The sequence below is a fragment of the Ovis aries genome, chromosome 3 (assembly GCF_016772045.2).
Source record: "Ovis aries strain OAR_USU_Benz2616 breed Rambouillet chromosome 3, ARS-UI_Ramb_v3.0, whole genome shotgun sequence".
NCBI lineage: Eukaryota > Metazoa > Chordata > Mammalia > Artiodactyla > Bovidae > Ovis > Ovis aries.
Window position 1 is genome coordinate 197,000,110 of NC_056056.1, and position 23,935 is coordinate 197,024,044.

The 23,935-nt window shown below is 39.6% G+C and overlaps 1 protein-coding gene across 18 annotated transcripts in view; it reads right to left on the bottom strand.

The window, feature by feature from the left end:
• Positions 1-23,935, bottom strand: part of PIK3C2G (phosphatidylinositol-4-phosphate 3-kinase catalytic subunit type 2 gamma) — a 668,476-nt gene that overhangs the window by 56,190 nt on the left and 588,351 nt on the right. For all 18 annotated transcript variants that reach the window (XM_060413352.1, XM_060413355.1, XM_060413356.1 and 15 more), the window contains one exon: positions 7,460-7,535. In XM_060413352.1, coding sequence (XP_060269335.1) covers positions 7,460-7,535 — 76 coding nt within the window. The remainder of the gene's footprint in view (positions 1-7,459; positions 7,536-23,935) is intronic.

The window sequence follows — 23,935 nt, forward strand, 5'->3', positions numbered from 1 at the left end:
AGTATAGGATTGTTTTAAGTACTGTACTTTGTACGACTGCATAGGTTATAAGCCCAGGAAGTTGGCTCTGCCTAAAGGCAATGAGAAGCCAAGAAAAAGGGTTAACTAAAGGAGAGAGTATACTTGGTTGGCACTTTCTGTTGTTCTACCAAGGCATGTTTAGTTAGTCGGTAACGGCAGCGGTAGGACTACAAGTGATTACTAATGTGATCTTTACAAGTCTTGTGCCTAGATACATAGGTGTCCAGATGTGCTGTGCTAAGTTACTGCAATCCACTCTCAGTTCCTTAGTTCAGCTGAGTTCAGTTCAGTCGCTCAGTCGTGTCCGACTCTTTGCAACCCCATGAATTGCAGCACACCAGGCCTCCCTGTCCATCACCATCTCCCGGAGTTCACTCAGACTCACGTCCATCGAGTCAGTGATGCCATCCAGCCATCTCATCCTCTGTCTTCCTCTTTTCCTCCTGCCCCTAATCCCTCCCAGCATCAGGGTCTTTTCCAATAAGTCAACTCTTCGCATGAGGTGGCCAAAGCACTGGAGTTTCAGCTTTAGCATCATTCCTTCCAAAGAACAACCAGGACTGATCTTTAGAATGGACTGGTTGGATCTCCTTGCAGTCCAAGGGATTCTCAAGAGTCTTCTCCAACACCACAGTTCAAAGCATCAATTCTTCAGTGCTCAGCTTTCTTCACAGTCCAACTCTCACATCCATACATCACCAATGGAAAAACCATAGCCTTGACTAAAACGGACCTTTGTTGGCAGAGTAATGTCTCTGCTTTTCAATATGCTATCTAGGTTGGTCATAACTTTTCTTCCAGGAGTAAGTGTCTTTAATTTCATGGCTGTAGTCACCATCTGCAGTAATTTTGGAGCCCAAAAAGGTAATGTCTGACACTGTTTCCACTGTTTCCCCATCTATTCCCATGAAGTGATGGGACCAGATGCCATGATCTTTGTTTTCTGAATGTTGAGCTTTAAGCCAACTTTTTCACTCTTCTCTTTCACTTTCATCAAGAGGCTTTTTAGTTCCTCTTCACTTTCTGCCATAAGGGTGGTGTCATCTGCAGTTCCTTAGTAGGGGTAGTAAAATGGTGAAGTCTGGGATTTTTGCTTCAGGTCATCCTATTTAACCATTACTTTAATACACGGAATAAATTTATCCTCTAATTATTTAACAACTCGAAGTTTCAAATGACTGACAAGAAGTGTCCTTAATAGTGTGCTTCTTTTTTGGAATCAACTGATATTCTGTGACAAAAGTATTCAGAATTCAGAATAAGAAAGAGGAAATAATTTAAACAATACAAAAAGGAACAACTTCCTGCTAATTCTTCTTTTTTTCAGTGATTTGCATATCTTGCTTAAAATATGCAGTCCTGCTGTTGTAACATAATAGGCAGTTTGTCTTCAAAAATATTCAGAACCAAAACTTTTGTCCATTATCACTGACGAAAAAGTCTTGAGTATCATATGATGTAGTAAGAAGTCCTGGGATTTCTTTGGAAAGAATGATGGTAAAGCTGAAACTCCAGTACTTTGGCCACCTCATGAGAAGAGTTGACTCATTGGAAAAGACTCTGATGCTGGGAGGGATTGGGGGCAGGAGGAGAAGGGGATGACAGAGGATGAGATGGCTGGATGGCATCACTGACTCAATGGACGTGAGTCTGAGTGAACTCTGGGAGTTGGTAATGGACAGGGAGGCCTGGCGTGCTGCGACTCATGGGATCCCAAAGAGTCGGACACGAGTGAGCGACTGAACTGAACTGAAGAAGTAAGCAAACCAGAAAAAAAAAAGAATTCTGAAACAACCAAATTAGTTTTTACAATAAGAACCCTATTTGTGTGTGTGTGTATGTACTATAAAACACTTATAGACAGATAATAATCACCAAAATAAAAAACTTGATAGTGACCCATAGTTTATGTTTTGAAACACAAAGAAAGAATTTTCTTTAAGGGCTTTAATGACAAAATAGAGGCTAAACTAGCAGCTTTTTAAAAAAAGTTTAGCTTCTCTAGAAATTGGCTACTTTCTTATTATTGTTTTTTTTTAATCTGGTTAATTCAAGTTTGAAAATAATGACTGTAAAAATCTCCCCAGCTAATACTGACTTTTTAGAGAATATTTATAAATTATGACAATCAGTTCAGTTCAGTTCAGTCACTCAGTCGTGACTGAGTTGTCATGAGTCAACTCTTCGCATGAGGTGGCCAAAGTACTGGAGCTTCAGCTTCAGCATCATTCCTTCCAAAGAACACCCAGGACTAATCTCCTTTAGGATGAGCTGGTTGGATATACTTGCAGTCCAAGGGACTCTCAAGAGTCTTCTCCAACAACACAGTTCAAAACATCAATTCTTCGGCACTCAGCCTTCTTCACAGTCCAACTCACATCCATACATGACCACAGGAAAAACCATAGCCTTGACTAGATGGACCTTAGTCCGCAAAGTAATGTCTCTGCTTTTAAATATACTATCTAGGTTGGTCAAACTTTTCTTCCAAGGAGGAAACGTCTTCTAATTTTATGGCTGCAATCACCATCTGCAGTGATTTTGGAGCCCCCCAAAATAAAGTCGGACACTGTTTCCACTGTTTCCCCATCTATTTCCCATGAAGTGATGGGACCAGATGCCATGATCTTCATTTTCTGAATGTTGAGCTTTAGGCCAACTTTTTCACTCTCCACTTTCACTTTCATCAAGAAGCTTTTGAGTTCCTCTTCACTTTCTGCCATAAGGGTGGTGTCTTCTGCATATCTGAGGTGATTGATATTTCTCCCGGCAATCTTGATTCCAGCTTGTGTTTCTTCCAGCCCAGCTTTTCTCATGATGTGCTCTGCATAGAAGTTAAATAAGCAGGGTGACAATATACAGCCTTGACCTACTCCTTTTCCTATTTGGAACCAGTCTGTTGTTCCATGTCCAGTTCTAACTGTTGCTTCCTGACCTGCATACAGATTTGTCAGGAGGCAGGTCAGGTGGTCTGGTATTCCCATCTCTTGAAGAATTTTCCACAGTTTATTGTGATCCACACAGTCAAAGGCTTTGGCATAGTCAGTAAAGCAGAAATAGATGTTTTTCTGGAACTCTCTTGCTTTTCCATGATCCAGCGGATGTTGGCAATTTGATCTCTGGTTCCTCTGCCTTTTCTAAAACCAGCTTGAACATCAGGAAGTTCACGGTTCACGTATTGCTGAAGCCTGGCTTGGAGAATTTTGAGCACTACTTTACTAGCATGTGAGATAAGTGCAATTGTGTGGTAGTTTGAGCATTCTTTGGCATTGCTTTTCTTTTGGATTGGAATGAAAACTGACCTTTTCCAGTCCTGTGGCCACTGCTGAGTTTTCCAAAGTTGCTGGCATATTGAGTGCAGCACTTTCACAGCATCATCTTTCAGGATTTGAAATAGCTCAACTGGAATTCCATCATCTCCACTAGCTTTGTTCATAGAGATGCTTTCCAAGGCCCACTTGACTTCACATTCCAGGATGTCTGGCTCTAGATGAGTGATCACACCGTCATGATTATCTCGGTCATGAAGATATTTTTTGTACAGTTCTTCTGTGTATTCTTGCCATCTCTTCTTAATATCTTCTGCTTCTGTGAGGTTCAGACCATTTCTGTCCTTTATCAGCCCCATCTTTGCATGAAATGTTCCCTTGGTATCTCTAATTTTCTTGAAGAGATCTCTAGTCTTTCCCATTCTGTTGTTTTCCTCTATTTCTTTGCATTGATCACTGAAGAAGGCTTTCTTATCTCTTTTTGCTATTCTTTGGAATTCTGCATTCAGATGCTTATATCTTTCCTTTTCTCCTTTGCTTTTCGCTTCTCTTCTTTTCACAGCCATTTGTAAGGCCTCCCCAGACAGCCATTTTGCTTTTTTGCATTTCTTTTTCATGGGGATGGTCTTGAGCCCTGTCTCCTATACAATGTCACGAACCTCATTCCATAGTTCATCAGGCACTCTATCTATCAGATCTAGGCCCTTAAATCTACTTCTCACTTCCACTGTATAATCATAAGGGATTTGATTTAGGTCATACCTATATGGTCTAGCGGTTTTCCCTACTTTCTTCAATTTAAGTCTGAATTTGGTAATAAGGCGTTCATGATCTGAGCCACAGTCAGCTCCTGGTCTTGTTTTTGTTGACTATATAGAGCTTCTCCATCTTTGGCTGCGAAGAATATTAGCAATCTGATTTCGGTGTTGACCATCTGGTGATGCCCATGTGTAGAGTCTTCTCTTGTGTTGTTGGAAGAGGGTGTTTGCTATGACCAGTGCATTTTCTTGGCAAAACTCTATTAGTCTTTGCCCTGCTTCATTCCACATTCCAAGGCCAAATTTGCCTGTTACTCCAGGTGTTTCTTGACTTCCTACTTTTGCATTCCAGTCCCCTATAATGAAAAGGACATCCTTTTTGGGTGTTAGTTCTACAAGGTCTTGTAGGTCTTCATAAAACCATTCAACTTCAGCTTCTTCAGTGTTACTGGTTGGGGCATAGACTTGGATTACGGTGATATTGAATGGTTTGCCTTGGAAATGAACAGAGATCATTCTGTCATTTTTGAGATTGCATCCAAGTATTGCATTTCAGACTCTTTTGTTGACCGGGATGGCTACTCCATTTCTTCTGAGGGATTCCTGCCCACAGTAGTTGATATAATGGTCATCTGAGTTAAATTCGCCTATTCCAGTACATTTTAGTTCGCTGATTCCTAGAATGTCAACGTTCACTCTTGCCATCTCTTGTTTGACCACTTCCCATTTGCCTTGATTCATGGACCTGACATTCCAGGTTCCTATGCAATATTGCTCTTTACAGCATCGGACGTTGTTTCTATCACCAGTCACATCCACAGCTGGGTATTGTTTTTGCTTTGGCTCCATCCCTTCTTTCTTTCGGGAGTTATTTCTCCACTGATCTTCAGTAGCATATGGGACACCTACTGACCTGGGAAGTTCCTCTTTCAGTATCCTATTATTTTGCCTTCATACTGTTCATGGGGTTCTCAAGGCAAGAATACTGAAGTGGTTTGCCATTCCCTTCTCCAGTGGACCACATTCTGTCAGACCTCTCCACCATGACCCACCCATCTTGGGTTGCCCCACGGGCATGGCTTGGTTTCACTGAGTTAAACAAGGCTGTGGTCCTAGTGTGATTAGATTGACTAGTTTTCTGTGAGTATGGTTTCAGTGTGTCTGCCCTCTGATGCCCTCTTGCAACACCTACCATCTTACTTGGGTTTCTCTTACCTTGGGCGTGGGGTATCTCTTCAAGGCTGTTCCAGCAAAGCACAGCCACTGCTCCTTTCCTTGGTCGAAGGGTATCTCCTCACCGCCACCCTTCCTGACCTTCAACGTGGGATAGCTCCTCTAGGCCCTCCTGCGCCAGCGCAGCCACCGCTCCTTGGATGTGGGTTGATCTTCCCGGGTGCTGTCCCTGACCTCGCACGCAGGGTGGCTCCTCCGGCCACTGACCCTGGCCTCGTATACAGGGTGGCTCCTTCAGACCATTTCCCTGACCTCAGATGCGGGGTGGCTCCTCCTGGCCGCTGCCCCTGACCTCGGACGTGGGGTAGCTTCTCTCAGCCGCGCTGAGAGCGTGCCGGCAGTCGCAGCCGTTTGCACTGAGTGCGGCGGCCATCACAGCCTGGGGCCAAACTATGGTGGAGGTAATGAAGATAACGGTGACCTCCTTCAAAAGATTCCATGCAAGTACTGCTACACTCAGTGCCCCCAGCCCTGCAGCAGGCTACCACCAAGCCATGCCTCTGCTAGACACTCCTGGACACTCACAGGCAAATCTGGGTCAGTCTTTTGTGGGGTCACTGCTCCTTTCTCCTGGGTCCTGGTGTACAAGCTTCTGTTTTTGCCCTCTAAGAGTCTATGTCCCAGTCCTGTGTAAGTTTTGGCAGCTCTGTGATGGGGTTAATGGTGACTTCCTCCAAGAGGGCTTATGCCATACTCAAGTCTGCTGCACCCAGAGCCCCTGTCCCAGTGGCAGTCCACTGCTGACCCGCACCTCCACAGGAGACGCTCAAACACAGTTCTGTCTCAGTCTCTAAAAATATTTTATTTTGTGGACATCATTCTTCCTTAGATACATGCTATGAAATGTAAGAAATTACCTTACTCAATACTGTTTATGGTTTAATATAAAAGCAAAGCATCTTAGAGGATAACATTACTTACATGAATAAATTGTGGTTTTAATAAAAGTGATTTAATTATCATATATTAATTTAGGATTTGTTAGTATAGAGCAGTGCATATAATGGGGAAGTGAGTGCTTGACTGAAAATTACTTTCAGCCTAACAAGAGAAACAAGGCAGACCCAAAAATAAATATGTAACAGTAAACACTCTAAGACCTGATCTGGCTATAGAGAAGTGTACACGTAAGGGGTAAGTAACTAGGATATCAGGTACAGAGAGAGGTGACGAGCAGATGGGCCTGATCTTAAAGGTAGAGAATACAAAGGTGGATGTGGACAAAAGGAAGACTGGGAGTTGCAAAGGCAAGTTTGGGGTGGGGGTGGGGGTGAGGTCTAGCCAATTATGAGTTTGCAAATCTTGTGTGAGATAAAAACCAGTATCAGTATTAGATGGCCACTGGCAATGGAATTACTTTAAAGAATGCTTTAGATTGATAGGATATTTAAAAAGTCTTTGCCAATCTAGGTGAGATGATTGAAAAATTAATTAGAATTAACACACATTTGGCAGAGAATAGGGTAGATAATTGTGCTGGGCTAGTTTAGGATCCTGATAATAAAATAAGACTTCATGAAGGAAGTGGAAGAATTATTGAGCTTTAAAAGATAAGTATGAAACTGCTAGATAATTCATGGTCATTATTATTGCCCAATACTTATTTTTGTTGTTTTCTAAGATGTTGAGTAAACTGTAAGATTTACATGCAGGGGAAACCAGGACCTCTCTCTCTGAAATGCAATTCCACCTCAAAGCACAGTTAACTGAAGTAAGTTAATAGTGGGATAGCATGGAATTAGTATAATTAGACAAACACACCTGGGTTTAATTTAACTTGATAAACATATTCTAAGGGGTTAAAAAGCTTTGAAAATGGATTGAAAAAACTATGAAAGCCTTATTGTTAAAAATATTTTAATTTGAAAGTTAACAAAATATAGTTCTGATTTTTTATACAATTGAAACTCAATAGTTGTACATACATGCTCAGTTGTGTCTGATTCTGTGACCCCATGGCCTGTAGCCCACCAGGCTCCTCTGTCCATAGGGATTCTTCAGGCAAAAATACTGGAGTGGGTTGCCATTTCCTCCTCCAGGGGATCTTCCCAATCCAGGAATTGAACCTGGGTCTCCTGAACTGGCAGGTAGATTCTTTACCACTGAGCCACTGGGGAAGCCTCACAATTATATTGAAACTCAATAATTGTACATGGTAATAATGATAAAATTACTTACCTAGGTCCACAGCTGATGATTCTTTCACTGCTTGTTCCACGGGCTCAGAGAGGAAAAAGCTAAGTACACAATCACTCTGAAAAATAAGACAAAATATATTTTTTCATTTCATACATTTATTTATCATTCCTGTTTCTTAGTCTCTGAAAACACTGACCCAAATATAGAATATTTATAGATGCCTGTTTTATTTATAGATATATCTATATTTATAGATTCCATAAATAGGCAAAATATACTAGGAAGTCTAGTAAGTCAACGCTGTAATTTTTCACTAAATTAAGCTAATCTCTCACGAGATTAGAATCTGGCTATTTTATATTTCTTTAAGAGGCTCAGGTGTACACTGCTTTTAGAGCTCACCACAATGTTTACATTCTTGACCTTTACAATTAGGCATCAATCTCGCATGTCCTTTTTCTAGAAAATGTGTACTGTTGGACAAAGCTTTTGGAGAAAAATTACTCTCAGTAGGACACAGACACTCAGTGAAAAACCATTGCTCTTCAGGGTTCAGTTCTAGAAATGCTCACTAAGCTCTAAGCATTATGGAATGTTAGGGGATATTTAGAAAGAGAAAGGTGCAAAAGGTGACCTCTGTATTAGAACACAATCTGATTAGTGGAGGAAACATTGTATTGAATGCTTCAGCAGAAATTCTAGTTCTGTGTAATTTTACTACAAAGATGTGAGTGTGCTTCTCTTTTAAACTGAGATGATCACAAACAAACTGACATTTAACCTGGACTCCAATTAAATGGGCTAACTGATGAATCAGAATAACTTGTCCTTAGTGACATTGACAGGCATTTTGTTTTAAGCCGTTATATTGACACATATTTTTTTCTCCATAGAAGGTACATCTTTATTTATTTATTTTTTAAATATAAATATATTTATTGTTTTAAGCAAAGCAGCCTTTCCTATATTTTTATCTGAAGGGCACCACTACATAACTGATTATTGCTTTTGACTATCATAGTTCAGTTCAGTTCAGTCGCTCAGTTGTGTCCAACTCTTTGAGACCCCATGAATCGTAGCATGCCAGGCCTCCGTGTCCATCACCAACTCCCAGAGTTCACTCAAACTCATGTCCATCGAGTCGGTGATGCCATCCAGCCATCTCATCCTCTGTCATCCCCTTCTCCTCCTGCCCCCAATCCCTCCCAGCATCAGGATCTTTTTCAATGAGTCAACTCTTCGCATGAGGTGGCCAAAGTATTGGAGTTTCAGCTTTAGCATCAGTCCCTCCAATGAACACCCAGGACTGATCTCCTTTAGGATCGACTGGCTGGATCTCCTTGCAGTTCAAGGGACTCTCAAGAGTCTTCTCCAACACCACAGTTCAAAGGCATCAATTCTTTGGCACTCAGCTTTCTTCACAGTCCAACTCTCACATCCATACATGACCACTGGAAAACCCATAGCCTTGACTAGATGGATCTTTGTTGGCAAAGTAATATCTCTGCTTTTGAATATGCTCTCTAGGTTGGTCATAACTTTCCTTCCAAGGAGTAAGTTGATGCCATATTAGCTGCAAAGCTGCCTGACATTCTCCATTCTCCCCAGCTAGCCTTGTTCTGTGCAATGGCTCTTTCAACCTTTTCCAGAAACTTAAACTTCCAATTGTGACTCCTTTCCTGGTGATTTTGTCTGTACTCTAGAGAAAAACAAAAGGCAGATGGAAATTTCTGAATTTCCTGCTGAAAAATCTACAGATGCACAAAGTCATATTTTCTCTTTTCTTCCTTCTCCAAGGGAAGATCTGTCTCTCTTCCCATCTATTCTAAGTTGAATTTCACCCTCCCCCCAAATGTTGAAATCCTAACCCACAGTAGCTCAGAATGTGAACTTCTTTGGAAATAAGGTAACTGTAGATATGATTATTGGAGAAGGAAATGACAACCCACTCCAGTATTTTTGCCTGGAGAATCCCAGAGACGGGGGAGCCTGGTGGGCTGCCGTCTATGGGGTCACACAGAGTCGGACACGACTGAAGCAAGTTAGCAGCAGATATAATTAGTTAAGTTAGGATGAGGTCATATGGTGGAGGGTGGACCTCTCATCTGATATGACTGGTGTCTTTATAAAAAGAGGAAATTTAGACATATTTCACGCTGCAAAGATGGTGTGGAGAGACAGGGAGGAGAGGTCCATATATCATCTACAATCCATGGTGAGAGCCTGGGATAGATTCTTCCTTTACACCTGTCAGAAGAAATCACCCCTGTGACACGTTGATTTCAGGTGTTCATTCATAGCTTCGAGAACTTCGGTGCAATGCATTTCTGTTGTTTTAAGTCACCCAGTGTATGATGCTTTGTTATGGCAGCCCTTGCAAACTAAAACACCATTGAATGCTGCTCATGTCCTTCAGTGTCCCAGAATCTATACCTTTCTCCTCAAGAACCTTGTAGAATATCCCAGTCTATAGTCTTTTTCTTCCTTGCTCCTTTCCCTCCCTCCTTCCCTCTCATTCTTGCTTTCTTCCTTCCTTCCTCTTCCGTTCCTCCCCCTTTCTTTCTCTCCCTCAAGAATCAAGTATGGCTATTTCCCTTCATTTTACAACCATATTTCTCTTTTTATGATGTTTACTTTTCTGTCCATTTTATTAATAGCATCTTATTTAAAAGTAGGGCTTCCCTGGTGGCTAAGAGGTTAAAGCCTCTGCCTGCAATGCAGGAGACCTGGGTTCGATCCCTGGGTTGGGAAGATCCCCTGGAGAAGGAAATGGCAACCCACCCCAGTATTCTTGCCTGGAGAATCCCATGGATGGAGGAGCTTGGTGGGCTACAGTCCACAGGGTCACAAAGAGTCGGACACGACTGAGCGACTTCACTTTATTTAAAAGTAACTGCAAGGGTGGCCATGCTATACATAAAGCATGAAAAGACTATAGCCCTAACCATTATTCCTAGATAAATTTTTCCTTCACCATTTCCAGTCTTTCCAAGTTTTATTCCAGAAAGAGAGAGAAGGACGATTAATATGTCCATAAGGAATAATTGCCATCACAATATTAACCTGGACAGAAACATTAAGGACCCAATTTAGCTGGTACCATCTTATTTTTCCTGGACTTCCCTTGTGGTTCAGCTGGTAAAGAATCCACCTGCAATACAGGAGACCTGGGTTCAATCCCTGGGTTGGGAAGATCCCCTGGAGAAGGGAAAGGCTACCCACTCCAGTATTCTGGCCTGGAGAATTCCATGAACTGTATAGTCTATGGGGTTACAAACAGTCGGACACGACTGAGCAACTTTCACTCGCTCCACTCACTTTCCATTTAGGGCTTCCCTGATAGCTCAGTTGGAAAAGAATCTACCTACAACGCAGGAGATCGCAGTTCGGTTTTTGGGTTGGGAAGATCCCCTGGAGAAGCGAAGGGCTACCCACTCCAGTATTCTGGCCTGGAGAATTCCATGGACTGTACAGTCCACGGGGTCGCAAAGAGTCGGACACGACTGAGTGACTTTCAGTTTCAGTTTTCAGTATCCTATTTTCCCACTAGACAAGTTTAAAAAAAGTCAAAGTTTTCTCAGTGTGGAAGTGTAGGACAGCTTTTACACTGACATGCTATCCCAGATGAGTTATAAAATTTCTCAAACCACGCAAAGTATACTCATACAAAAACAATTTCTTGTCATTAATGTCCCTTTCAAGTCCTGTTATTTTTCTCCTCTTTGACACAAACTTACGGGAAGAGCTGTCAGTACTCACACTGATTCCACTTCAACTTCCTCTCGCTTTATCATCTAACATACTCAGGTTTCTGTCATTAATCGAACTTTGAAAATGCTCTTACTATCATTTCTCTTGTTTAAGGCCTTTTCCCCCCTAAATCAATCCAATGGAGATTTTCTTGGCCCTTTATATATATATATATAGCTACTCCATTTTTAGTGAAAAATTCTCTTTCACTTGCTTCCTTGTTGTCCCAGTTTTTCTTCCATTTGTCCTGCCATCTCTTCTTACACTTTTTTTTCAGGCTCCTTTTCATTTTCCTTATAACTTCACTTCTAGTGTCCTTCACTTCAAGGGCCTCCCTGGTGGCTCAGACAGTAAAGCGTCTGCCTGCAATGCGGGAGACCTGGGTTCGATCCCTGGGTCGGGAAGATCCCCTGGAGAAGGAAATGGCTCATTTCTCTCATTGTTCTAACAACTTCTTTCTGGGTAATGTTATTCCCCTTGGTGGCTTCTATATTCCCTGGTGGTCTAGGGGTAAGACTGAACTCCCGATGCAGGGAACCCAGGTTTGAAAACTGGTCAAGGAACTAGGTCCCACATGGTGCAGCTGAGAGTTCACATACCACAACTAAGACCCGGAGTAGCCAGATAAATAAATGAATAAATACATAAATATTTTTTTAAAATAGATATTGTAATGATTTGAAAATCTACAGTTTTCTCTCCATTCTGTCTCTTGAGCCTCAGCCCTCTACTTCACTACATCGAAATATCTTTTTATTGGCTTCCTTGACTATTCTAAAGATAATTAAAACCTCCAAAGTACACAACTAGATGCATTTTCTTTTCCCTTGATTTGCGACTTCTTCCTGTGCATGCATGCTCAGTCACTAAGTAGTGTCTGACTCTTTGCAACCTTATGGACTGTAGCCCACAGGGCTCCTCTGTTCATGGGATTTTTCAGGCAAGAATACCAGAGTGGGTTGCCATTTCCTTCTCCAGAGGATCTTCCTGACCCAGGGATCAAGCCCACATCTCCCATATCTCCTGCATTGTAGGCAGGTGCTTTACCACTGTGCCACCACTATACTGAACTGTATTTCCTCACGCTCTCTCACCTTTTCTACATGCTCCTTTCTCCATCCTTTCCACCTCTATCCACCCACTTGCCCAAGCTTTATCACATTCTCTTTTCTCTACTCATTTAGGCTAGTCAGTGTGATATCAAGAGCAGAGATCATTTATTCACTCATATCTAATAGAGTAGTTTTACTCAATAAATATTTATTAATAACAACAGAGATCTGACTTCAGATATAGAATACATTGGTCTTCTAATGGAAATATTTTTAATCTGTGTAGCAGTTTTATGCATCATTATAAACTAGTTGATTAGCAATTTTGATCTCTACATGTTGATCTCTTGTGAACTTGTTTAATAATCTATCTTCAAGAAATATATCCATATTCAGAGAGCTGATCAAATCAACTTTTTTAGTTTGAGAGTCTGAAGTCAAATTTCAGGCCATGCAGAATTTGTGGTTGGTTTTTGCCAACCAGTCAGTTATTCTCATTTTGGCAACATTTTGACCTCACCTCCTAATGGTTATTAAACTCCAGTAGTAGGTAGAATATTTCCCCAGTTAGTGTCTGAAATGTCACCACTAGCTAATTATTCCCTTGTGTTTACACTGTCATATCCTTGAAACCTTCATTTGTAATTCCAGGTGTGGGTGACATGCTTAACGCTAATTTCTTCTTGTGGCAAGATGGTTTTCACTCAATGAAAGAAATGATTCAGTGTCAATGGAAGAGAAAAAAATCAATAAAAATGATGATAGGATAGGAAAATTAATATTACTGGATTTCAAAATAATTAAATTTTTTCTCACATTTGGCTTTACTTGTGAACATGTATCCCACAGCTTTTTAGCATGTTGCACTACTGGAGAGTTTGGAGAATTATCGAAATGTTGGTGCTATAATTGCTTTCACTGATAACCTGAACCAGTGTTTTCAGTTGAGTTTGTACTGACCACCAGGCAGTGTGGCTATCTTTAGCCGTGTAGACTGAGCAATTCTATGGGTGCCTTCTTTACATTGACTATAGATATACTTCTAGGCTGCAGAGCTCTCCAAATGTAGAGCTGCCAGATATAATAAATAAAAACAGATGATGCGCAGGACTTCCTTAGTGGTCCAGTGGCTAAATCTCTGCTCCCAGTGCAGGGGAGCTGGATTCTACCCCTGTCAAGGAATTAGATCCCACATGCTGCAATTAAAATATTCCTGCATGCCACAATGAAAATTGAAGATCCTGCATGCTGCAACTAAGACCTGGCACAGCCAGATCAATCAATCAATATATTTTTTAATATATACGTTTTTAGAAAAGATGATGTCCATGCAATATTTGCAATGTGAAAAGTGGAAGTGTTAGTCACTCAGCTATGTCCAACTCTTTGCAATCCCTTGGACTGTAGCCAGCCATACTCCTCTATCCATGGGATTCTCCAGGCAAGGACACTGGAGTAGGTTGCCACGCCCTTCCCCAAGGAATCTTCCTGACCCAGGGACAGACCTGGGTCTCCCACAATGCAGGCAGATTCTTTACCATCTGAGCCAGAAATTTATTTATCTCATATTCAGATTTAACTGGGCAGCCTGCATTTTATCTAGCTACCCTACAGTGTAAGATGCTTAAAAATGTATGGGCACACTTTTGGTTGTCTCAATGACTAGAGAGTACAGTTGGCAATTAATGAATAAGGCTACTTATTCTAAATATCCTGACATACCTACAATATTCTCCCATCATAAAGAATGTTACTTTTCTGTTTAATTCTTCAAATGGTAATAGTTTTCCAGAGGAAAAACTCTGCTTCATTTTAGAAATGAGAAAACTGAATATGAGAACTCATAAGGGGTTGGCTGATTAAAATTAGTATAAAAAAGAATTTAGAGTATAATTGGTATGCCCGGGCTCAACTGTGTTACCACTGCCAATGACCTATAGACATGAAGAATACCTAGGGGGACGGGTGTGCCTACAGAGAGTTTTGCAGGAATCCTAGGACACTCTAGTCTTTTGCACAGGAGTAAAGCAATTGGGACATATTGATGAGTTATAAACAAAAATATGATATTATTTTCAGAAAAATAATTTTATAATTATATACTATATATTCTGGAGAAAGAAATGGCAACCCACTCCAGTATTTCTGTCTGGAAAATTCCATGGACAGAGGAGCCTGGTGAACTACAGTCAATGAGTCGGACATGACTGAGCAACTAACACACACAATATACTTATATGCCATAAGTTTATTTCTAAGATATTTCTTAGAAAGTTTACAGTGCAGCACTGTGGAGGAAAGGAAAAACAGAAGCCAGACTTAGAGAATGTCATCAGCAAAATCCCTTGTAAACTCAACACATTCTATTCTCCAAGTATTCCATTCTGCTTTCCTTGTAAGTTTCTGAATAATGGTAGTGCTGTCTCACATTTCTCTTTATAACCCTGGTCCTGGTGATGGGGTAGGTCTCCTCCTTGCATCTGCTTGCTCTTCTAATCTCCACACTTGCTTCCTATCTAAAAATGCTCTGCTTTGAATATCCATGTCTGCTACACAGCCCTCTCCCTCTTGTTTCACTTGTCTACTGACCTCTAGGTCACTGGTCTTTATTCCAAGAACATTTAAAATCCTGGAACATTGTCATTTTCTCCAATAGTACCAGTCACAATTCACACTTCCATTTTTTTTTCTTTCTTTCTTTCCAATTACTTTACAATATTGTAGTGGTTTTTGCCATACATTGACATGAATCAGCTGTTTAATATTGACACAAAACATTCTTTTTTTAAAAAATTCATTTCACCCAGTAATCTTATTCTGCATCTCGCTCCATCACTCACTCTTGTTCTCTTGATCTTATCTTGATCAATGACTGAAGCTCTTCCATTGTCTTGATTTCTAGCCTCTGAGGCTACAATACCCACTCCCTCCTTTCCAGTTCACTTCCTCCAGTTATATAACTCAAACAATCTGTTGACCTTTACACTGAACTGAACCTCTCTCATAGTCTCATATCCTTCCTTGGCCAATATGGATCTCATGGTCGATACTTGCAATAACTCTCTTGGATACTTCTTTCAACTCCTTCGACCCTTTCTCCCTTTTCTCTGGTTACTCTCTGCCAACTCTGCAACTGTAACAGGCCTGAAGAATGTTGCCGAAGACAATCACTCACCCATGCTTACTGATCTTACTGTCACTTCATGCCCATTACCATCGAATTGGCATTCAAGATTTTCTGGCAATTTTACACATATCACTATCCCATTTACTCTTCCATTCACCTATAGGACTATTTAATGTCTTAACTTCACTCCCTCTTAATGCTTTCTCCCTCTATCAATCTTCTTGTTGACAGGAAAAACAGCAGCAGAGAAGAATTTTTAAAAGCTCCCAACATCCGTCATCTTACCGTACCTCCGCCATTTTGTCTGCTACATAGGTGGACTGCCTGAGCTCTAATTTGAGACTGATTTGGGTACCAGATAGCAGCCTTCTTCTCTACTTTAGGTCATCACTCTCATATCTGGCTAAGTGCATCACCAATTTTTGATTCTTTAGTGGATTTTCCTACCAGCTTATACATATCATTCATTTAAAAAAATTATTAACTTACATTTCCCTGCACACTATTTCCTCCCCTCCTCCTTTGCCCCCACTCCCACCCCCAATTCATCCTTAGAGGAAAGATTATGCAAGGATTGTTTTCTTCTTTCTATCCCAAATTTCTCTCTTCACATTCTCTTTTGAGCCCATTTTAATCAGGTTTTTGTTCCCAACACGCTCATCAAACTGACTTGGTAAATTCACCAAAGATATCCATTTTGCTAATCCAGTGGTCAGTTCTCAATGTTTGACCCATCAGTAGCATCTGAAACAGCACATCATTCCTTCTTCTTTGAAATATTTCCTTCTCTTGGATTCCAGGCACCAGATTCCTTCAGTTTCCAACAGATTGCTTTTTCTGTCTCTTAGATTGATTCTCTTTCATCATCTCAAATTTCAAAATTGGTGTGCTACATGGTCTCATCCTCAGACCTCTTCTCTTTAATATTTACATTTTCACCCTAAGTAATATCCAGTCTCATGGCAAGAAAAACCAATTATTAGCTGAAACTCCAATATTTATATTTCCAGTCTCTCTTTTCCCCTCAACTCAAAACAGTCAATTTTCTACTTGACATCTCTACTTAGAAGCCTCATAAGCAACTCAGTATATTTTGATCCAAACTCCTGAAAACCCTCACTCCCCACTGCTCCTCCTGTAGTTTTATCCATCACAGCAAACATTCAACCAATGCAAGATTGCATAGCCATAAAGGTGGGTTGTTGGCCTGCATTTATCCTGATTAATCAGTTTGTGTGCCCTAATAGTTGTTAAGTATTTGGAACATCCCTCCTATGTAAAACATTATATACTTGGTGAATAAATTAATACATGGTTGGTATTTATCTTAAATGACTTTAAAGTTATTGAACTTTGATATCAGTGATCCAGGTAAATGCACTAAGCTATATTAAATACTCTATGAGGTTATACATATTTTTTCTTTGCTAAAGCAGATGTTTATTTAACTAATATAGGATTCTTAATGTCTAATAATGTGTCTTTAAATTAGAAATTCAGTCAGTAAAAAGTAAATCTAAAAGCCAACTGAGCAATTTAAAACCAAAATCTGCATCAGCTTATATTTCAAACTCAGAGACATATTAATAGTTTGTTTACCAATTATATTATTAAGGCATTTTTAATTTAAAATAATTGATTTTTGAGAGTTGATCAATTCAAAGTCACCAAAAACCTGTGTTTTTCTAATATCATATGAATATATTCTTGTTCTCAAAGATGACAGAACATTAAATCCTTGCAAACATCAGAAGTAATGTAATATGACACTGAAATCAATTTTTTCTTTCTTTAAAATAACACATTAAGAATTCCCATTTATTAACTGGCCAGCCAACATCTAGAACTGACTGCAAGATTTAGTTTCAGCAAGTTAAAACAATAAGCTAAATCTATCTCTCTCAAACGCCATGAAGCACTGTTAAAAATGTGAATTCAAAAATGAATTCCCTTAAGAGTTTTAAATCAAAGTTGAACAGTAATTATATTTTATTGCTTTTTTCATAGAGCAGCTTGTCAGAATGTCCAGTCTTTAATGTAGTTCAACCCACTATATTTGTATTGGAGTTACATGGAAGAATGGCACTATGAAAAATAGTGAACTTCTAAGGAATCTTTTATAATCCTGGCTCTAAAATGTCATCAGCATTTTTCTAGACTCTGAAAAATAATCTTAGTTTTTATTGATGATACACATATGACATTTATCCTGCCAGCATCGTAATCTCAGCCAGCTTCACATAGGAAAAGAGCAACATAGTGACAAATGCGGTAATTAACATCTGGGTTTAGCAAGCAGAGAATAAGAAACATATGTTCACTATTAAGACAGGATTTACCCGTTTGGATTTATTTTGATGTTTGATTTCTGCTTAAAAAAATAATATTGCTTATGCCGTAAGTGATAGCATTCCTTATTTTAAGGGACTACTAGAAATAAGCAATAAGACTGAGAAGAGCTAAAAATCACAGTGAATATGGTTTTTAAAAGTTTTCAGACAACAGCTGTTGGTTTATCTCAGCTAAACTCCAATGTGGGAACACATTTGTTTAGGTACTGCAATCATGTGCTATAACTTTTATTACATGTTTATATTGCCCTTTATAAAGATCTTACTTAGTTTACAATATAATTTAACCAAAACAGAGCAAAATTTAAAGAAACAAAAGGAATTCCTGTTATCACAACCATCATTTACTTGTGGAATGAAACTACACACATTGAAAGAACAAAAGAAATTTTAATCACTTTGAGAGACGGGAGCCAAGCTAAATAAGCAAACAAAACCCAAGTAGATAGAGGGTTAGGAAGTCTAAACTGGGTGCTTGCAGCCTCATTAGAAGAAAGTGAAATAATGTGTAACTGTAGTCCTCATTTATGTCTGTTTTATCAACCAATTTATGTGTGGAGAAGGGGACTGGAGAGAAGAGAGAGAAGGAGAGGGGAGAACGATGGTCTCAGGGATTCATAGTCATCCCTCTATTTGAGTTGCTCTTGGTTTTACTGATGATACACATATGTGTATCAGGTAATTGATATACATATACCTTGGATTCAGATAAAACCTCCAGAGACATCTCTCCCATCTAACTTAACTCTGATACTTGAGACTGGACTTCAAAGCAGTTTTTTTATCTCATTTCCTTGACAAGAAAACAAGACTGCTTACAATCGACTATGCCCCTGAAAGGGTATATAATATTTTATTTTAGTAAGGTAAGGTTGTCCAATTTCATATTCAAGATGCACCTACTACTTTCTTTTTCTCCTCCTTTTCCACTCACTGCCATCTATTATTTATATATTAATGTCTCTATGTATCACCATATTATAAACTCATTGAGAGTAAAGCATATATTGCATTATTTTAATCTTTCCAATTTGTTCTCTACAACCAATTTAAAGTTTTTAATCTAGAGTGTTATACATGGTAAGTGATCAGTAAAAATTTAAAAGCCTTTACAGAGTTATGTACAGTGATATAAAATATTTTTAAATAGTTACAAATAAGTGCTTCACATAACTAAAAAAGACGGCAATGTTTAGTGTATAGACATAATAGAATTTTTGTATTTCCTACATTGCCATATGATAAGCAGCTATGGAAGAAGAAAAGTATTTTTATGAGGATTTTTCCAGGGTCAGAAATGAGGATAATCCTATCACAGGAGTGTTCAGCAGAGAAATATCTGCTGAAATAAAATATCTGCTAAAATAAAATTTATTATATAAATTTATTATATATAAATTAACTGTCTTATTAGAAGAGGAAAAATATGTGTATGTAAATAAGTCCTCTAAATTGTCCATATCACTTAAAATAATTACAATATTTATGTTATATCCCTGTCTGTATAGATTTTAGTGTTTATGCAGATAGCTCTGTTAAAACGTACGAGAGAAGGGAAGAAATGCATCAATAATACAAAGTTTTTTAAAAATCTCAAAATAACATGATTTACTTTGGAGTTATTTATGTGATTTTTAGGCCAATAAGGTTTATTTAGTAGAAGTGAAGTTGCTCAGTCGTGTTCAACTCTTTGCGACCCCATGGACTGTAGCTCTCCAGGCTCCTCTGTCCATGGGATTCTCCAGGCAGGAATACTGGAGTGGGTTGCCATTTCCTTCTCCAGGGGATCTTCCCGACCCAGGGATCGAACCCAGTTCTCCCGCATTGCAGGCGGACGCTTTAACCTCTGAGCCACCAGGGAAGCCCCAAGGTTTATTTAGCTGCTCTTAAAATAAGTTTTCATTCCTTGGATATAAACAAACAGAATCAGGGAAGCATACACCAGCACGTGGAGACACTTAAGCTTTCACTGTAGTTAATCTATTTGAAGATAACTGACATTTGACATTATACATCACGGAGAACCTGGGTGGTCAGTCAGGTCACACTGCTTATTAAGGCTAGTCAGCATCTGCTGATGTCCCTGTCAAATTATTAGTGTTCTATCACTGTATAATATGTGTAACGAGTAATGGATCAGATGCATAAAGTTCCTGGTTGTTTAGTCGCTAAGTCATGTCTGATTCTTTGTGACCCTGTGGACTGTGGCCCCCCAAGCTCCTCTGTCCATGGGATTTTCCAGGCAAGAATACTGGAGTGAATTGCCATTTCCTTCTCCAGGGTAATCTTCCCAACCCAGTGATTGAACCTGCCTCTCTCGCATTGCAGGTGGATTCTTTACCACTGAGCCACCAGGAAAACCCCCATAAAGTTCCTTAGCAGTAAAGGAAAGAAAACCCCCATGTGTGAAATTGTGGGTCTTTATGAAGCTCCGGAACATATTAACACACACAGAATATGGACAAGGATTGTAATTTTCTTAGAGCAGTGTACATATCTGATTCAGCTTTTGAATTTCTAGAGCAGAATTTCCCAAACCTGGTGGCATCAGAAACGTGTGTGTGTGTGCTCAGTCGCTTCAGCCGTGTCTGCCTCTTGGTGACCCTATGGACTTATAGCCCTCCAGACTCCTCTGTCCATGGGATTCTCTAGGCAAGAATATTGGAGTGTGTTGCCATGCCCTCCCCCAGGGGATCTTCCCAACCCAGGGATTAAATCCACATCACTTATGTCTCCTGCGTTGGTGTCAGGTTCTTTACCTCTAGCACCACCTGGGAAGCCCATGTCAGAAACAGGTTCTTAAAAAACCACACAGATACCTAGCTAGATACAGTCATACCTCGAAGATACTAAAGGTTCAGTTTCAGAACACCATAATAAAGTGAATATAGCAATAAAGTGAGTCACACAAACTTTTTGGTTTCCTGGTGCATATAAAAGTGATGTTTATAATATACTGTAGCCTATTAAGTGAGCAATAGCAATATGTCTTTAAAAAACATGCATAACTTGTTTAAAAATACTTTATTGCTAAAAGAATGCTAACTATCATCTGAGCCTTCAGCAAATTGTAATCTTTTTAATGGCGGGGGGCCTTACCCTGCTGATGATGGTTGCTGACTAATCACGCTGAAGGTTGGGGTGGTTGCAGCAACTTCTTCAAATAAGATGACATGATGCCTCTTTGACAAATGATTTCTCTGTAGCAGGCAATGCTGTTTGATAGCATTTATCCACAGTAGAATGTTTTTTAAAATTGCAATCAATCTGCTCAAGCTGTGCTGTTGTTTTATCAACTAAGTTATGTAACATTTAAAAGTTTTTGTTGTCATTTCAACAATCTTCATGGCCTCATTACCAAGAGTGGATTCCACCTCAATAAACAAGTTGATTTGCTTAACCATAAGAAGCAACTCCTCTTCATCTGTTAAAGTTTCATCATAAGATTATAGCAATTCAGTCCCATCTTCAGGCTCCACCTCCAAATCTAACTCTCTTGCTATTTATATCATACCTGTAGTTACTTCCCCCACTGAAGTCTTGAACCTCTCAAAGTCATCCATGAGGGCTAGAATCAACTTCTAAACTGTGAATGTTGATATCTTGACCTCTTCCCAGGAGTCATGAAATGTTCTTAATGGCATCTAGAATGGTGAATCTTTTCCAGGAGAGTGTCAATTGATTTTGCCCAGATCATCAGAGGCATCACTATCTATGGCAACTTTAGCCTTAAAAAATGTTTTTCTTAAATATTAATGTTGGTGCAAACATAATTGTAGTTTTTGCATTGTGGAAATTTGCCATTTGATATCGGAATGCATTCTTAATAAATGAGTCATGTTATACATCATTTTAATGTGCATTTCTTGGTTTTTTTGCTAATGACTTATTACTTGCTGTTTATTTGATATTTACCTTAGACTATCGAAATGATGTTAAGACAAAAAGCAAATCTGAGTGATTTTCTTCTTTGAATTCAAAATGGATCGTAAAGCAGTGGAGACAACTTGCAATATCAACACATTTGGCCCAGGCACTTCAAATGAATATACAGTGTAGTGATGGTTCAAGAAGTTTTGCAAAGGAGATGAGAGCCTTGAAGACAAGCACGGTGGCAGACATTGGAAGGTGACAATGACCAATTGAGAGCATCATCGGAGCTGATCCTCTTAAAACTACATGAGAAGTTGCCAAAGAACTTAGCATCGACCATTCTATGGTTGTTTGGCATTTGAAGCGAGTGGGAAAGCGGGAAAATGCTCGATAATTGGGTGCCTCATGAGCTGACTGAAAAAAAAATCATCATTTTTAAGTGTTGTCTTATTCTACACAACAACAATGAACCATTTTTCAATTGGATTGTGATGTGCGATGAAAAGTGGATTTTATATGATAATCGGCAGTGACCAGCTCAGTGGCTAGACTGAGAAGAAGCTCCAAAGAATTTCCCATAGCCAAACTTGCACCAATAAAAGGTCATGGTCCCTGTTTGGTGATCTGCTGCCAGTCTGATCCACTACAGTTTTCTGCATTCTGGCAAAACCATTACATCTGAGAGGTATGCTCAGCAAATCAATGAGATGCATGGAAAACCACAACATCTACAGTTGGTATTTGTCAACAGAAAGGGCCCAGTTCTCCACAACAACACCCGACTGCACATCGCACAACCGATGCTTCAAAAATTGAATGAATTGGGCTACGAAGTTTTGCCTCATCCACCATATTCACCTGAGCTCTTGCCAACCGACTACCACTTCCTCAAGCATCTTGACAACTTTTTGCAGGGAAAATGCTCCCACAACCAGCAGGAGGCAGAAAATGCTTCCCAAGAATTCATCAAATCCTGAAGCACAGATTTTTATGCTACAGGAATAAGCAAACTTCTCGTTGTCAAAAACATGTTGCTTGTAATGGTTCCTATTTTGATTAATAAAGATGTGTTCAAGTCTGGTTATGATGATTCATGGTCTGAAACCACAATTACTTTTGCATCAACCTAATAATAAGACTTGAAAGTCAAAATTGCTCCTTGATCCATGGGCTGCACAATGGATGTAACAGAAGGCATGAAAAATATTAATCTCATTGTCCGTATTCATTTAGTGCACTCCGAGTGAACAGTAATATTTTTAAAAGAATCTTTTTTTTTTTTCCTCAGCAATAGCTCTTCAACAATGGGCTTAAAATATCCAGTAAACCATGTTGTAAACAGATGTGTAAACAGATGTCACCCAGGCTTTGTTGTTTCATTTACAGACCAGAGGGCACAGTAGATTTAGCATACTGTTTGAGGGCCCTAGGTTTTTTGGAATTTCAAATGAACACTGGTTTCAACTTAAACACCAGCTGTATTAGTGTAATTACTCTCCCTTGACAAGAGAGTCAGCTTGAGCTCTGAAATTCTAAAGCCATGCATTGACTTCTCTCTATCTGTGAAAGTCCTGCACAGCATCTTCATCCAAAGGAAGGCTGTTTTGTGTAAACCAAAAATCTGTTGTTCAGTATAGCAACCTGCATCAATTATCCTAGCTAGATATTTTGGATAACTTGCTGGGGCTTCTGTATCAGCATTTGGTGCTCCACCTTGCACTTTGAGGTTATAGAGACAACTTCTTTCCTTAAACTTCATGAACCAACCTCTGCTAGCTTCAGACTTTTCTTCGGCAGCTTCCTCACCTCTCTCAACCTTCATATAACTGAAAAGAGTTAAAGTCTTGCTCTTTGTTATAACGGAATGTGTGGCTGGTTTGATTATTCTATCCAGACCACAAAAACTTTCTCTTATCAGCAGTAAGGCTCTTTCTATTTCTTGCGATCCATGTGTTCACTGGACTAGTACTTTTAATTTCCCTCAAGAACTTTTGCTTTGCATTCACAACTTGACTGAATATTTGGTGCAAGAGGCCTAGGTTTCAGACCATCTCATCTTTCAGTATGCCTTTCTCACTAAGCTTGATCATTTCTAGCTTTTGATTTAAACTGTGAGATGTGCAACTCTTCTTTCCACTTGAACATTTAGAGGCCATTGTAGCATTACTCAGTGGCCTAATTTCAATATTTTTGTGTCTCAGAGAATATATGGAGGCCCAAGGATGATGGTGGCAAGAGAGAGAGAGAAAGAGAGAGAGAGATGAAGGCAAGGCTAATCAGCAATGTGGACCAGTCAGAACACACAAAGGCTCAGAGTCTTATATGGGTCCAGTTCGTGGCACCCTCCCAAAACAATTACAAT